This window comes from Lepisosteus oculatus, chromosome 7, assembly GCF_040954835.1.
Source record: "Lepisosteus oculatus isolate fLepOcu1 chromosome 7, fLepOcu1.hap2, whole genome shotgun sequence".
NCBI classification, from domain to species: domain Eukaryota; kingdom Metazoa; phylum Chordata; class Actinopteri; order Semionotiformes; family Lepisosteidae; genus Lepisosteus; species Lepisosteus oculatus.
Window position 1 is genome coordinate 48,720,908 of NC_090702.1, and position 16,000 is coordinate 48,736,907.

At 45.7% G+C, this 16,000-nt stretch overlaps 1 protein-coding gene across 6 annotated transcripts in view; it reads left to right on the top strand.

Annotated features, from left to right (window-relative positions):
• Positions 1 to 16,000, top strand: part of plxnb2b (plexin b2b) — a 111,845-nt gene that overhangs the window by 72,930 nt on the left and 22,915 nt on the right. For all 6 annotated transcript variants that reach the window (XM_015352205.2, XM_015352208.2, XM_015352207.2 and 3 more), the window contains exons 3-17: positions 124 to 312; positions 814 to 933; positions 1,197 to 1,297; positions 2,689 to 2,815; positions 3,564 to 3,720; positions 4,557 to 4,671; positions 5,005 to 5,116; positions 6,453 to 6,554; positions 7,697 to 7,789; positions 10,024 to 10,111; positions 11,612 to 11,772; positions 12,703 to 12,851; positions 13,735 to 13,840; positions 14,545 to 14,681; positions 15,785 to 15,964. In XM_015352205.2, the coding sequence (XP_015207691.2) occupies positions 124 to 312; positions 814 to 933; positions 1,197 to 1,297; positions 2,689 to 2,815; positions 3,564 to 3,720; positions 4,557 to 4,671; positions 5,005 to 5,116; positions 6,453 to 6,554; positions 7,697 to 7,789; positions 10,024 to 10,111; positions 11,612 to 11,772; positions 12,703 to 12,851; positions 13,735 to 13,840; positions 14,545 to 14,681; positions 15,785 to 15,964 (1,937 nt within the window). The remainder of the gene's footprint in view (positions 1 to 123; positions 313 to 813; positions 934 to 1,196; positions 1,298 to 2,688; positions 2,816 to 3,563; positions 3,721 to 4,556; positions 4,672 to 5,004; positions 5,117 to 6,452; positions 6,555 to 7,696; positions 7,790 to 10,023; positions 10,112 to 11,611; positions 11,773 to 12,702; positions 12,852 to 13,734; positions 13,841 to 14,544; positions 14,682 to 15,784; positions 15,965 to 16,000) is intronic.

Consider the following 16,000-nt stretch of genomic DNA (forward strand, 5'->3'; position numbering starts at 1 on the left):
TGTTGATATAAATAACCCATTTCCTGCCAATTGAAAGGGTTTCAAAACCAGTGGCTGTAAAGACTCCACAGTGTGTCATCTGCCTCTGTGTTGACTCTGACCTTGTTGTTTTGTGCCCATCAGAAAGTCCAGGTAGATCAGTACCCTTGTGGCGCAGATTTCCTGCCCTCTCCGCTGGCTGGCATGCCTGCTTTTGCAGTTTCCTCAGAGGCTGTTTTCCACAGCAAGGACCAGCTGACCGCAGTGGCTGTGTCTGTGGAGAATGGCCACTCCATCGCCTTCTTGGGCACCAGCGCTGGGATGATTTGCAAGGTGAGAAACGTGCTGAGAACATGTGAGCTCTCAACAGGGGTCAACACCATGAACAAAACAGGCCGGCACCTTGAACTCCTGCCAGTTCCCTGTGGTTTAGTGTGACACGGTTATCGCTGTGAATGGATCTCTCTGGATACCCAGGACCTGGACAAAGAACTCCACTTCCTTCTGCTGCTGTAGATACAGCCTGTCTTTCCCAGTGGGATGGTCACCTCATGGCAAAGCCTAGATGGTGACCCGTTCATCTGCAGGAATAGTGGATCTTGATCCTGTTACAGGGAAACAAGAACTCACCGTGCAGTTCTGTGTTGTTTAGACATAGGTTTATTAAACAAGACTTTTAATCAGCTCAGTGGGGATTCCTCAATTCCACATGACAGCTGATCTGTCCTCTGTCTCTAACATGAACATGAAAGCTGAGTTTCGACCCAACCCACAGACCATTCTCTGCGCTGTAGCAAGGACAGGCTCTGTAACTCCTTCCTCCCTGTGCTGCAGGTGCATCTGGCCAACGTCAGCAAGCGGTACGAGAACATAACTGTGGGGAACACCAGAGTGAACAAGAACCTCTTCTTTGCCAAGAGCTGGAAACACATTTACGTCACCACAGAGAAAAAGGTAAAGTTTGTCTTTCACAGCTGGAAAATCTCATCCCAAAACTCTTAGATTGTAAAATCCACATGGCATAATCTTGACATGGCCAAGTCTTCAGCTGTAATTTCTTGATTGAATGTTACAGAGGACCTCAGAAAAGCCTGAGAGTAGTCCTCCCTCCCATTCTTCAGCACAGTGTTGCGGTGTGTTTTAGCCCCTTGAGTGCTGAAGGTGCTCAGGCGTCTGGGCTCATCTTCTTCCCCGGCCGGGGCTGTGCTGTGTTGCAGATCACTCGATTGCCCGTGCAGCAGTGCCACCAGAGAAAGAGCTGCCAGGCCTGTGTGGCACCGAAGGACCCGTACTGTGGCTGGTGTGTGATGGAGGGGAGGTGAGTCCAGCCTGCAGGTCAGATAGGACGGGGGGGCGTAGCTGATCTCTGCAAACAGTGAGACTCAGATGGGTTCTGGACAGTGGTCTGGGGTCAATTATCTTGACCCCTTTATCTTGTGTGTGTGCTGGACCTCTGTCCCTACTTTTTACCTGTACTGATCTGAGACATACCCTAACAAACAGCTCTCTTGGAGTATTAGCCCTTCTTCAACGCAAGGTTTCTTTTTACATTTACTATATATGTGTTTGGCCTTGCACACAGTTGGGCCGGACAGGCTGTAGGTAAGTTAGACTGCTGATGATGCTCACTGTACAGTATAGACTGTAGATAAAGTAGACTGTTGATGGTGATGATGGAATATCAGTGTCTTTACTCGGTCTGTGCAGTGCAGAAGCATTCCCTCGAAAGGCTCCCAGTTTTGTTTCTTGTTTTCCTACCCTCAAACACCAGGCCAATGCGTTAGTGTGAATTCACATGCTGAACTATAAAATACATTTGTGGCAAGAGAAGACTGGGAAGCTGAACGTTTGGTGTGGAAGCCTGATACTTTTGTCTCCGTGGCAAATAAAGGTGTACTTGACCGTGGCAAGCTCGCGTTGACTCGGACAAACACAAAAAGGCAATTCGAGGAGAGAATTCGTCACCAAATTGCCAGATTCTTTTGTAAAATCTGGCAGCAAAACAGAGGATGCCATTATTGCACCAGAGGGGACTTATGGATTTCACACAGTTAAACATCATCACAGTTAGTTTACCAATGAACATAAATGTGGGATATTTTGAAAACCCTCTCCATCCCGACCCCCTACCCAGATAAGGCAATAGGAAAGTTCCTCAGGGTGTCCTCTTTTTTTGATGTTCAAATATGGTAACCCTAGTGGCCGATGTATAATCCTCCGCATGACATGACATGATTCTTGATTTTTGCAAGGTATTAATTTTCGATCACTTGTTCTGTTGGTGAATGTGGCGATAAGCTGCGTCTCTGAAAGGTACAGAGGAGTATGAACACTCAAGTATTAGCGCGTGCTGTATCGATGTAGCTAGTATGTAGGCTGCGTATTTGACACACAAACTAATTTTATTAAAATAGAAAATATGAAAACCTGTCTCAAGCTTTCTGAAACCAAATAAGTAAATTACAGATGAAAAATGTACATAATTTTTAATTATTCAAGTTTTAATTCCCGGTTTTTCAGTGCACACAACACATTTCCAGGGTCATCTGGCGCACCACCTGGGGGCGCTCCGCACGCATACCACAGTTTGAGAACCACTGATCTAGGCTGTTGGTGATGCCGGTTGTGCAGTACAGGCAGTAGGTGATCTAGCCTGTTGGTGATGCTGGTTGTGCAGTACAGGCTGACCAGCAGACTCTCTCCCTGCAGATGCACCAGGAAGGCAGAGTGCAGCAGAGCCCAGGAGGCCAACCACTGGATCTGGAGCCCCAGTGGGACATGTGTCCAGATCACAGGCTTCGACCCACCCAACCTCAGCCGCAGGAAGACAGGGAATGTAAGAGCTCTGGCACTGGGACTGGGAACTTATGGGAATGCCTCCTTAAACATGAATTACCAGTATGGTTTGAAGCTCATTAGAGCTCCTAATGAGAGGAATGCAGGATGAGTAGCCGTGAGCTATCTTAAATGTTTCTTTTTTAAGATTCAGAGCAACAGGGGTGCCTTTCACTATCAGATGCATTTTTCTGTTTTGGGAGCAGTAAAGATCAAATAAATAATAATATCTCTTTGCACATTCCTACGATTCAAGTCTCATTGTATTGGCATCTCGGGATTTCCTGGGTACGTCTTTTTAACAAAGGGTTAATTGAGCAAACCGAAAACTTCAAAAAGCGTGTTTGTGTGAATTTGTGTTTGAGAAAGTGGAATGTTTTGATGTGTTAGGTGCTTTGTACCACTCCCAGCCAGGTGATCTGGGGGAGATCTCAGGCGTAGCTGGCTCAGAGCTTGCCCGCAGTCTGTGTTTTGTGATTGAGTCCTTTTTCCTCTTGTGTTCCCTGAACCGTGCTCCCCCGTTTACTAGGGCGTCGTTCCTGTAAAGTAACGTATCCGTGTGAGCACAAAGGCTCCACGGCCGAAATGTCTTTCCTCTCTCCTTCTCGGTGTGGAATGTACAAAGCTCTTCCCTCGAACCCCTTTTCAAGATTTTCAAACAAGACTGTGTCTGGCCCTCACCCGTAGTGATGTGAATTTACCGATATGTTGCATGTGCAAGTAAAGCTTCTGTTTCATTTCATTGCCAGGTGCGCCTTACTCTGTCCCCTCTCCCTGCCATTAAGGACAGTGACGAGCTGAAGTGTAGTTTTGGGGTGTCTGACAGTGTAGCTCGGTACGAAAATGACCAGATTGTCTGCTCTCTCCCTGAGCCCTCCCTCATCCCTCCAACTCCTGGAAACCAAGGTAATCTCTCCCGTCCTCAGCTCACTGCTGCTGCACACTGGGGGGCCGGAGACAGAATACAGGCTCTGCACATCAGTGGATTGACTTCCCATACACTCTTGTCTCTGTACTGGCCTTGTCTGGCAACAATGGGAATTTCAACTGATCTCACAGCGTAAAGCTGACACCCAGCTGGTCTGCCCGCACCCAGTAATCCGTTCTAGACGAAGTCTAGCACTGGTGCAAAACCTGACCTTTCTTTCTATGTGCTTGCTGGGATTAATTAGAAATAATTGTTGGTACTGACCTTCTTGTACTGGACCTTTTAAAATTGCAAAGACTGCCGCGCAACAAAGGTTGTGCTCACAGGTACTATAGACAAATTGGTCTGATCACATATAGGGGTGGTGTGTCTGCTTTAATTACCAGTGCCAAGTCTAAAGCAAAGGTTTTAGATAGATACTTTATTGATAGATAGATACATTATTGATCCCGTGAGGGAAATTGCAGATTTTATGCTAGCTCAGTATACGACCAGGTAACTTATTAGCTCACAAACGTGTGTTTGTTCAGTGCCTTTCATTCTTAATCAGCTCATTTATTTTTAATAATAAATAATAATACATTTAACTTATATAGCACGTCATTACGGTGAATCACAATGTGCTTCTCATTAAAAAAAAAACCTCAGAAGAGAAGTTAAGGAACTTTTAAGATGTATTGAAGGTCTCCGCTGCAGCTGCTTGTCTGAGGCGATCAGGGAGGCTGTTGCAGAAGAGAGGTGGAGGGTTGGAGACGGCACGCTCCCCACCACCATGCGCGCTTTTATTCAGGGGAGCCTTTTTTTCTGTTTTCAGATTTTGTTGCGCTGAATGTGACCCTGATCTCCGTCAACGGGTCCGTTCAGATCGCCGCCAGGAAGTACAAGTTCTACGACTGCAGCGCGGCGATGAAGAAGGACCCGAACACACCGTGAGTGCCCCCCCGCCGAGCCCCGTCTGCGGTGGCGCCCGGCAGCTGCTTCACCGGAGCTGTCGTGCCTGTTACTGGGTTCGGGGATGGTGAGAGAGGGGCACAGCCCTGAACACACAAGGACGGGTTTTCAGGAAACTTGCCCTTTTCAAGCCCTGGGACAAAGAACCAGATGTGTGTGTGTGTGCTTGTTTTTGTCAGGGCGACACAGAAGGTGATCACTGAAATGGTGTTGTTGTTGGGCAGTATTGATTGGGAAAGTGCAAGGCGCTTGTAGAACGTCTCTGTGGCGGTACAGAGGTCACGTGTCTTTTCTCTGTTTGCACACGTCAGGTGCATGTCGTGTGTAACCAGCTCGTGGAACTGTCAGTGGAACACAGGGACGCACACCTGCAGCGAGAGCGATGAGACCTCTGCCGACATGAACATCATCAGGAACACACAGGTAAGAGCAGAGTCCTGAACAAGTGGCACAGCTGTGTCCTCACAGCCTCTACCCAGGCTTCTCTAAAGAAATGTCTGGATGAGGGCTACAGGTAAATTAGCTACTGTCACATGGGCTGGGTGGGCTACATGGCCTCTTTTCATTTGTAACCTTCCTAACAGGGGCATCAGCTCATAAGAATGGCTTTAATTGTTGATTCTATGTTATTGATGTCATTTTAATTAGTGGATCATCATGATTGTTAGTGCTGGTAGAATAAACAACAGATGAGGTTGTTAGAGAAAGTGGCACAGGTGATGAGGTGAGGTTGATATGTTAAATATAAAGTCTGGTGAACATCAAAAATGTCAGGTGGTTATGATAGTCCGGGCAGGATTGTGTACTTGCAGAACTCCACATGCAGTGGTTGATGGGAACCTAACTGCATGGTGCTGCATTGACCTCACTTCCTGTCCTTCCTGTGGGCTCACCCTGACATGACAACATTCCAGCAGCACAGCACACATCCTTCATGCTGCTTGTGTAACAGCAGCTTACCTTCACAAGGGGAAAGTGACAGTTATACTGTGAATTACCCACAATCTGGATACGAGCCACATGGAACATTTCTGGGTCGAGCTGGGAGAATGTATGACAAGCAAGGCTCAGAGATCAGAGACCAGTGACCAGGCACATAAGACAGCATGTGGATCCAAATGAGCAGCTTGTATTAACTTGCAGCAGTGGCCACATGCTACTAACCTGTGACTCTCACAGCAGGCACCTTGCTGATCAACCCTGTTAATAACAAGTGTTAATCAGCATGATAACCTACCAATGTATGTTCAGTAATGTTTCAGACTACCATCTATTAAAGATTGTCATTTTCATAGTTGAGTCTTAAGATTTTATTGTTTAATGCATTATACTTTAAAACTAATGAGCTCACTTTTTCCCCACTCCTCATTTCAATGCCTTGGTAAAGATTATTGGCATGTTACTTATATAGGAAAAACACATAAGTTGAAATGATCAACTAGATAATGATAGAAATTACATTTTAGTCCTTATTTGTCCTCTGTTTAACAAAAGTATTATGTGGCGCTCTCTGGGGGCGCATGGGTTTTGATTCCTGATGCTTACAATGTAAATAAAATGTTTGGCTTGGTTGAATCAAGTTATTTTCCTCCTGTGTTCAGAAGGCAAATTAGAGAGACCTTTGACATCAGGTTGTCAGCACATGGAGGCCAGTGCTACAGACTCCAGAGGCAGGTGGGAAAAGTGGGTGGTGATGAAAGGGTTAAAGGTGAATGAAAACATGAACAGCCTTTCATTTTTTATCTGTTTTCTGGCAAAGGGAGAAAAATGTCCCCAGTTTGAGACTCCACATCCTCAACAGATCCCTGTAGGACATAAGACCCCCATCACTTTTGTGGGCCGTAATCTGGACATTGAGCAGGTAAGGAGACAAGCATTTTGATAACTAATTGTTCCTTTTTTTAAAGGAAAAAAAATAACCTAAATAAAATAATCTGCCAGCTGGTAATCTGGCACAGGTCTGTATTATTGCTGTTTTTAATTAGTTTTGTTATATTGCGGTGGTGGTCATGTGGGTGATACTATTTATGTGAAAGGCTGTGCAGGGCTGTCCTCAGCGGTTGAGAAATGCAGGCTTCATAGCCGTCTCGCTAATTAGACGCGGCGTTGGGTTCGCTCTCGGGCCGGAGAGCCACATGCACTTTCTTTGAGCCGGCGCTGAATTCACCACAAAGCAGGGCCTGAAAACTGAGCGTTACTCATGATGACAGAGATGCTCTATTTAAAAGGGTTTGGTTTTTAATTAGGAATGTAATCACTGGCCTCTACTTCATCAGTCACCCTGAATCACGAATTGAAAGACTTCATAGTCTCTTCACTGGGGCCATATTCTACTTGATGATATTGTTTTGGCTTTAAACCTTAGCAGAACTTTGCAAAACCCCACTCGTGCTGCCAGTATGGGCACTGGGTCAGGGTCCAGCTGTAAAGACTTCTGCAGGTCTTGACAATTGAGTTAAAACGAATGGCGCTGAACCTCCCAGTCACATTGCATCGTTGTCTTAAACTAGAAGAGCAGCTGAACACACTGACTGTAAGGGATTTCCAACACGTATATTCAATCTGGGTTCATGTGAAGCGTGTTGGAGGTTTCTTGAACACTATAGGGATTTTGTCCTGTTCTTTGCGGTAGATTACAGTACTTCTACACTGAACTCGGGAGGAAATAGCTTGCTGCAGCTGTTAATACAAATCAGCTTTATCTTGTTTTGACATTCCTTGCGATACAGGCGGTACATGACTAGGTTACCATGCACCTGTGTTTACTCTAATACTTCACCCGCTGTAATTACTGTGAGTAATACTATGTGTAAGGTGTGTGTGTGTTCCACTTCTGTCATCTTGACAGAACCATAAATATTTCTTAAGAGGCTTTGAGCACATGAAAGGAGCCGTCTAAGAATAGTGTTTTTACTGTGTTTATTGGAACTCGTTATAATATTGTTCTCTTTGCATTACATGGTAAGCTCCTTTAAATACCAGATTTGTTTTGTTCTTCTTTAGGGTAAAAAATTTAAGATTGGCACAGAGTTAATGGAGGGTGAAGAGGACGTCACATCTACCGGAGGTTCAAGCTTCAGATTTCCTGGCTTTAAGGTCATTATTCTGTTCTTTACATCAGCACGTGGGCGCAAATGTAAAGTGGAACATTGCTGTGAGGTACTTGTGTGGTACTCCACTCAGATTGCTTCAGTGAAATGCACTGCCATAACTGTGGGTACATGTGTAAATTGTAGGTAGAAGAATTGGTTGCACATTTCTGAATTTATTAAATGCGTATGTCACGTTTATTGTAATGATCGCCCGGAATTATTCAATCTTGGGGTGCCAGCAGGCCTGGGCCCAGATGTTACAGAAAGGCAACATCACGTCGGCTCATGTAGGTGGTGTAGGTGAACCAGGAAGTTGACACTCTGGACTCAAAATTTCAGACCTTACTTACATTATTGTCCCAGTTGGGGAAATTTACTTTGCCAGCAGGTAAAAGACACGACACTTAATACACGATGCATTTAACGCAGTATGACCCCATTAACTAATAAGAGGCATACCGGTATGATGAGAGAGAAAAATATATAGATATTTTTTATACAGTGTATATATAAAAATTGAAGTCAAATATTTAGTCAGCTGTCAAAATGAGCAGAGAATGATCAGGATTAATAGCTGTGAGAATAAAACATAACTTAGTTCTATTGCATTTGAATCTAGGCAGTCTAAATCAACACCCAGATGGAGGGAGCTCAAGTTCACCAACCCGGCAGTGTTGCAATACAGGACACTGTGGTGCCAGCTTTGTGCCGGACATGATAAAACTCGATCTTGCTTAGTTGTAGCATTTAAATCGGCAAGAATAGGGGTGCTGATTCCGGAGGAGCTGGCTTTCTCAGATCAGGGTGTTTTTTTTCTTCCACATGTATTGTGAAACCTGCCAGCATGTCAGCCTCAGGCTCCTGGCCTGGTCTTGCACTGGAATCTGTTTCTGACAGGTGACGTGATTATACAGCTGTTTGTGAAACCACTTCAGGGCTTGGGAGAAGTTCACAAGAGATTACAGTGAGGCCTCAGGCGTTGTGACTGCTGGCTCCATTCCAGGCTGTGCCTCTCACTTCACTTCGCATTACTGGGACTGAGCCCTGTCTCTTCAGACCTGGCTGTCCGTGTGCTGAGCTTTCAAACCAAGGGCTCAGCAGGAGGGCTCAGGCAGGTTTCGAACCCAGGTCCCTTGAAGATTGAGCTGGTCTTTTAACCACTAGCATTGTTGTAGTTTAGAATCGCCCCTTATTTTCATCATATCCCCCTGATTTGGCATCGCCAGCTCCGTGTTTTTTTTCACGCCTTGACACCCGGCTGAGATCCCCACGGCCACACAGAGGGGCGAAAGAGGAAGAGACTTTTCCAGCCCGCCTGTCCTCACTCCCTCATTTTTTTAACATGTCACGGGCTGGAAAACCCCCGTACTGGAGAATCACTGCTGCCTGGAGGAGAGACGTGTTCCTCACCCACAGCACCGCACACCTGCAGTCACCCAGGTGGCCACAGGGGGGGCGCTGTGGCACCTTGAGCTGAGACCGCTCTGGTCGACTCTTCTTCCCACCCTACTCTCGGCAGTGCTCAGCCAACAGTGCCGTGCCGCTTTGTGCATCGTTAGCGACGTGACCCAGGCTCGAACCCTGATCACAGAGCTGGAGCTGCACTGAGCCACTGGGCAGGCCCGACAGTGGGAGGGTTTGTGGCGATTGAGCTGTAATTCTGCTCTTTGTCACACAAGTAACACAGTAGAGGGAGCGGCGCGGGTTCGAGTGATGCCGTGCAGATCGTCCTCAGCTGCTGGGTTCACTGTGGTGCCAACTGAGCTCCTTGATCATTATGGGAAAAGTAATTCCCAGTCTAGTGATACTCCTGCCATAGGCAAAGATCAAGATTCCTTCTGTTGTTGTTCATGATATGTGGAATATTCGTCTGCTGCTGTCGCACCCTCTTGTGGCTGCAGTTGGTACCATTTTCCACATGCCTTCAACTGAGCTGAGCAGTTAATCCAGGCCCGTTTTTACAGGTTCGACAATGGAACACCGAACCTCATAATAAGACAAACATTTGCCAGTCTGAATGCTTACACTGTAGCTAAGCTGAAGCTCAAAACAAAGCCAAGAGTGTCAAAATCAAAAGTTTAATTCTTCATTTTCAGATATTGCAGATTATATTATGGTCAGTAACTGCATTTAGAGTAAGATTCTGTGCTGTGTTTCTGACAGAACGTTACAAAATATTCAAGTAGTAATACATATTTAACAATGTAACAAACACTTTGCCCTTGTTGTTCTGTGTAGTTCTCCTATGACAAAGGCCAGACAGTAGATCTCTTGTTCTATGTACGAGAGGATGGGACTAATCACAGGATTGACAGCACTCTGAATGGTGAGTTGGCTCTTCTGCAGGTGATCAGTTAATTAGTTTGGTAGTTATCATTCATACCTCAAAGCAAGGATGGAGTTATACATATTAGTTCAGGTGGGGAGCTGCTTCAGCATGCGGAGGCTGTAAAGGATCGAGTCAAAGGTTTATTCCATGCTGAAAAGAGAAGAAAGAAAACCTCACCTGAAGAGGGCTCCACGGTCAAAACGTTGTTTCCTTTCTTCTCTTTTCAGCATGGAATAAACCTATTACGTTATACATATTATACACATATAAAATCGTCATACTTCAACTCTGATATGGTTTTGCCTCCTGTGTTTTGTTGGAGGGTGGGGACAGCCTTTTCTCTGCCAGCAGTTGCACAGAAAATGTTATTTCTCTTCCATGTGCGTTTCCTTCACCACAGTCAGTGACAGGCTGCTGATCCCAAGGATAGTGCAGGCAACTGCCCTTGGTGCTGTTTGTGTTCATTTTAAGAGCAGAAGACAGTCAAAGGGGAACTACAGTCTCTATTTCTCAGACCAGTTATTAAATCTGGGTCACAAAATACATTTATTAACGGCGTCACAAAATTGTACAAATTCTGAATTAAGCACAAAATTGTGAACTCTGTGGAAGTACTGTATTGTTGCTATCTATGTTGTGGCAACATTGCTGGTCTCACCACGGACAAGAGCAAGAGTTCGCAAGAGCGCAAGAATGGTAATTGTGTGGCCCTTCCTGCTCACTAGTCACTGTACTGACTGACGTAATGGATGTACGAACATATAAGCACAGGTTGTGCAGCAGATATTTCACTGCAGAAATGCTCCAATGTGATCTCCATAAACAGTTAACAAGTAAGGTGTATTTGTAGGCAAAACCTTTTCGAACTCAAGAGCTATATTTCTGTTGGATTAAAAGAGATGTATTCACAAGCCTGCTTGTTTACAATGTAAAAGGGCCGCTTCACAGCACCGGACATTTGGTTGCCTCATCCTGAAGCGCTGCTCAGACCTGACAATTTGGTCTATTTTGTGATGTAAATTGGAGGTTTTTCATGTAACTGTGAATATTTTACTTCCATTGCAGTTTGAAATGCATTCATCAATGCCGATTCTTTCTAACCCCAAAATATAAAAAGTGCCATTGCAGTTCCCCTTGAACAAACTAAAAGGAGGTTATTTGGCTCATCCCATCTCGTTAGTTACTGTAGGTTCTTAGTAGCTAATTGCCCCAAGGATCTTGTTCAGCTTTTTCTTGAAAGCAGCCAGGGTATCAGCTTCAGAGACTTAACCGGATGGCATGTCCCGCGCTCACGCAAGCCTGTTGGTAAAGAAGAGCCACCTGTTCTCGGTTTTAATGCACTTTCATGTAGTGCCCTCTGGCTCATGTTTCACTGTTCATTCTGAAGAAGCCCACTGGGTTGACTTACTCGGTGCCTTTGAGGATTTTGCTAAATGATACATGAATACTTGTGATTTTGCTTGCTTTCTCACCACCCCTCGATCCCTCCCTTCCTAGTGACTCTGTACAACTGCTCGTTTGGCCGTGAGGACTGCAGCCTGTGCAAGAGCGCAGACCCGCAGTACAACTGCGTGTGGTGTGGCACCACCAGTTCCTGCATCTATAAGCAGCTGTGCTCAGATGAGATACAGGAGTGCCCCGTGCCCCAGATCACAGGCGTGAGTACTCGGGGCTTGCTCTGTCCCCTTCTCGTGAGCGGCGGAGGGTCACAGGGTCCGATCCGGAGAGTCCCCTGGCAGCTGATTGATCTAATTCTGACTGGGCACTAATCGCCAAAACCAGGAGGCAGGAAGCAGGAAAATGTTCTGTTTCTGTGCAGGTGTCAGTTCAGTTAGTGAGGCTGTCAGGACACATGCTCTGTTATATTGCTGGATGCTTAAAAGTTCCTGTTCTTCTTTTTCATTATTTTAGCAGATGCCCTAATTCAGGGCTCCTTACATCACATTAAATGTAAATATGAGCTAAAGTGTATCTCATTTTATTTTCAGACTTACTCGCCAAAGCTTTCTCTTTCCTGAGCATTTTTTTATTTTAGATAAAAAGGTTAATGTGAGCCAAACGTATAGAATTTCAGCTTTTGTTTCTGGGGTATTATTTTGCATACATGTTTACAACGGTGTCATTTGTTGTGTTCAGCCCCTCCTTTCAGGTGAGTATTAGGACCAATAGCTGGCAGGCGCATCAGAATGCTCAGTTGTTCCATTGTATTGTACGAATTGTGAAAGCCTGAAAGAGCAATGAATGAACAACCTCTGTGGTTTACTCTGTTGGCCTGCCTCTTCAGTTAGATGGCTCAAAACAAGATGAAGACCAGAGAGTTGTCTGTGACAGGTAAACAAGTATTTGTGAAGATGAGAGCAAAGAAATGTACAGTTGGGACCATTGCAGAGAGACTGGGAATCACAGCAATATGGAAAGTCTCGAACAATGAAGAAACTAGTGAAGGAGGAAGTAACATAATGTCATAATGTGTATTATGATGGATTTTCCTATGCCCTTTCCTTTCTTGGTTAACGGTCTTAGTGTTATTCTCAGCGACAGCCCCATGCGCTCAGGCTGTGCTAATGTGAGCTTGCTCTCTGCTCCAGATTATTCCTCGCTACGGGCCTCTGGAAGGGGGCATTGCAGTGACCATCAAGGGATCCAACCTGGGGATCCGCAAGGAGGACATTAGAAGTATCACGGTGGCCGGCGTGGAGTGCAAACATGAGCCAGAGCGATACTCAGTGTCCACCAGGTATGGTACCAAGAGAGCAGTGGGTTGTGGGAAGGGTGTCCGTCGTGGTCTGGCAGACCACTGAAGCTCAGCAGGTGTGAACTTGCTCAGTACCTGGATGGGAGACCTCCTGGGAAAAACTAAGGTTGCTGGTGGAAGAGGTACTAGAGGGGCCAGTAGGGGGCGCTCACCCTACGGTCTGTGTGGGTCCTAATGCCCCAGTTTGGTAATGGGGACACTATACTTTAAAAAGGCGCTGTTTTTTGGATGAGACATAAAACCTGACTCTCTGTGGTCATTAAAAATCCCAGGTTGTTTCTCGAAAATAGTAGGGGTGTTAATTCTGGAGTCCGGGCCAAATTTCCCCCTGGCCTTTATCAAACATGGCCTTCTAATTATCCCCATCTGTGAACTGGCTTCATCCCTCTGTCACACTGAGAGCTGGGGTGTGGGGAGCGTTCTGTAGCACTATGGCTGCCGTTGCATCATCCAGGTGGGGCTGCACATTGGTGGTGGTGGAGGAGAGTCCCCATTACCTGTAAAGCTCTTTGAGTGGAGTGTCCAGAAAAGCACTATAGAAGTGTAAGGAATTATTATTAATTATTGCCACCAGCTCTTCAGGCTTTATGAAACATGGAAATCCTGCAGCCCTGATGTAATGTCATCTCAGGCAGTTAAAACCTGAGAGAGAAGCCATGAGAGAAGGCTTCTGGTTCTCCTTCCACCTGAGCCCTAGGTTATCTCATTGAACTCAGTGTTTGCTTAACTGGACAAGGTGCTGCCTTGCCTTGTTCTTGAGAAGCAGAGTTTTACAGAGACCTAGAAACCCTGCTGGACAGTGGCCATTACGGGTCTCCTCCCCTCAGTCCGCTGTGCCACTCTGAACTCCACTTTCTCTTCCCAGCGTCATCTGTGAGATCGGCCCCGTCCCCAGAAGCTTGTCGGGCACGGTGGTGGTGGAGGTGGGCGATGGGAAGACTGGATCGTCTAAGGAAACGTTCACCTACAGGGTAAGAACACCCCACCAGGGCCTGCTCTGTACCCCTTTACACAAAGGGTTTTTACTCAAAACAGTGTCCACATTCAGATTTGTGGCAGATATGAGCCTTTGGCCAGATCACTGTGCAAGACAGATTTTGTGTTGTAGTATTAGCTCTGTATTCCTTTACTAATTAACAGGAACACTAAAGGTGGTGAAATTTGCCCATGACATTACAGAATGCCCTGCCCTACCTACCTAATTAAACATAATTACTGCTTTGTGTATAAGAGTCCAAGAATTTGATGTTGGATTAAAGGTTTGCCTGCAGCTGACTGCAGTGCTGCAGATGTCAATGAACAGCACTTGATGCCCGAGACATACCAGTGTGTTCCATACGCGAGACATCATGAGGAACAGTGTGAACTGCAGCTTCAGAAAAGAAAACTGTGGTTATCTGGTCCCAGATTCGTTGGAATTTATCAAAGCAGGATGAGTTGCTTCGTGCCACAAAACATTAATACATGGAATTAACTTCAGTAACGAAAAAAGTCTGAAGGTGGGACTTGAAAATGATGAATGAAATGAAATGTGGCTAATATCTGCACGTCCGAATAAACATGGGGAATACATTATCTGTTAAAAAATGGTCAAGTCATGCTGGAGCTGTTGGTGTGCAGTGGTGCCAGCGCCTGCTTTGCGTTATAGAGTTTATTTTCTGCCCTTCACTTCCAGGATCCTGTACCAACAGCGGTCAGCCCAAACAAGGGCCCGATGGCAGGGGGGACAGTAATCACCATCTCGGGGGAATACCTGGACACAGCCACCAAAGAGGATCTCAAGATTACCGTGGGCGACGTGGAGTGCACAGAGTAAGCTCGCCGTTAGGTCAGGGGAACTGTGTTCTCCCCAGCCCTGGCAGCAGTGCTGCAGGAGAGACCGGAAAGTGAGGGATGTGGCTTCATAGACCCCCCCCCTGGTTTTTGACGTGCTCCCTGTTGAAACCCAGTGTGACGGACCCCAACTGTCAGGTGGCTTAAGGGATGCAGTGAAAGACCGTAGCAGCCAAAATATCCTCTCGGTTTCCGAGATTATTTGATATCCAACAATCAACAGCTCTTTATATACCAGACACTCCTTTAATTGCCTTTAACCATATAATTGTGAGAATGTCTTGTAACCCTTCACCAATTATCCAATTAATTTATCTTCACCCACTGTGTCTATTTACAGTGATTAGAGGCCTTTAGCAGCCCCTGGTGGCAGGTCAGCTGTAATTCCAGGCTTTGCTAACTGAGCCTGCAACACCTAGTCTGAAAGACCTGTTTAGCAGCTAACATATAACAGCATTCTTTCCCGATTAAAAGGGATTATGGAGAAAGTTAACACATTATTAAATTATAAACAACGCGTCTTAACAGCAAGTGTCTGGTTTGTCTCTTGGTATTTTGTCATAGATCAGCTCATAATCATGAAAGAAAATGGTTTACTCTTGTCCTAGAACTTCTTCTAGAAAAGGCCCTTCTGTAAACATCACGCATTTCTCCATCAGTGTCAGCTTATTTTATATAGCAGCTATACAGCAGTTTTAGGAGAGTGGAAAGCGCTAGTGATGAAATCAGCCTGAATTAAAGCATTTCATACTGATGAGATGGGAGGGTGCCTGCTCTGTAGCTCGCAGATGTTACATGGCTTATAGCTTGTTAATGCCTTCAGTTTTAAGCACACAACACAGTGGAATCCTGAATAACAGTAAGGGACTGCAGCTCTTCATCCAGTCCAGTTCAGCTCATGTTGCTGGATTCCTTGCTAATTCCACTCAGATCAGATGCGATCTATTTAGATAAAGTGTATTTATTTGAACCTAGCATGACTTCACATCTTGTGCTGATCGTCCTAGCCAGATATTATTTATCGCTGTGTGCAGGGGCTGCTCTACTTCAGTGTGTCATCAGTGTTTTTCCCTGCCTTGCAGAGTGCAGCTTGCCGAGGAGATTCAGTGCAAAACGGGCCCATATTCTGGAAACATGCTGTCTGTCCCGCTGGATGTCACTGTGAACTATGGGGGAAAGACATCAAAGACTGTTGGCAAAGCATTTCAGTTCTTGGAAAACCCTAAGGTCGTGGACTACAACCCTGGGGAGAGCTTCATGTGGTGAGTCCTTTCCCTCAAGTCATGGAGTGCAGATGT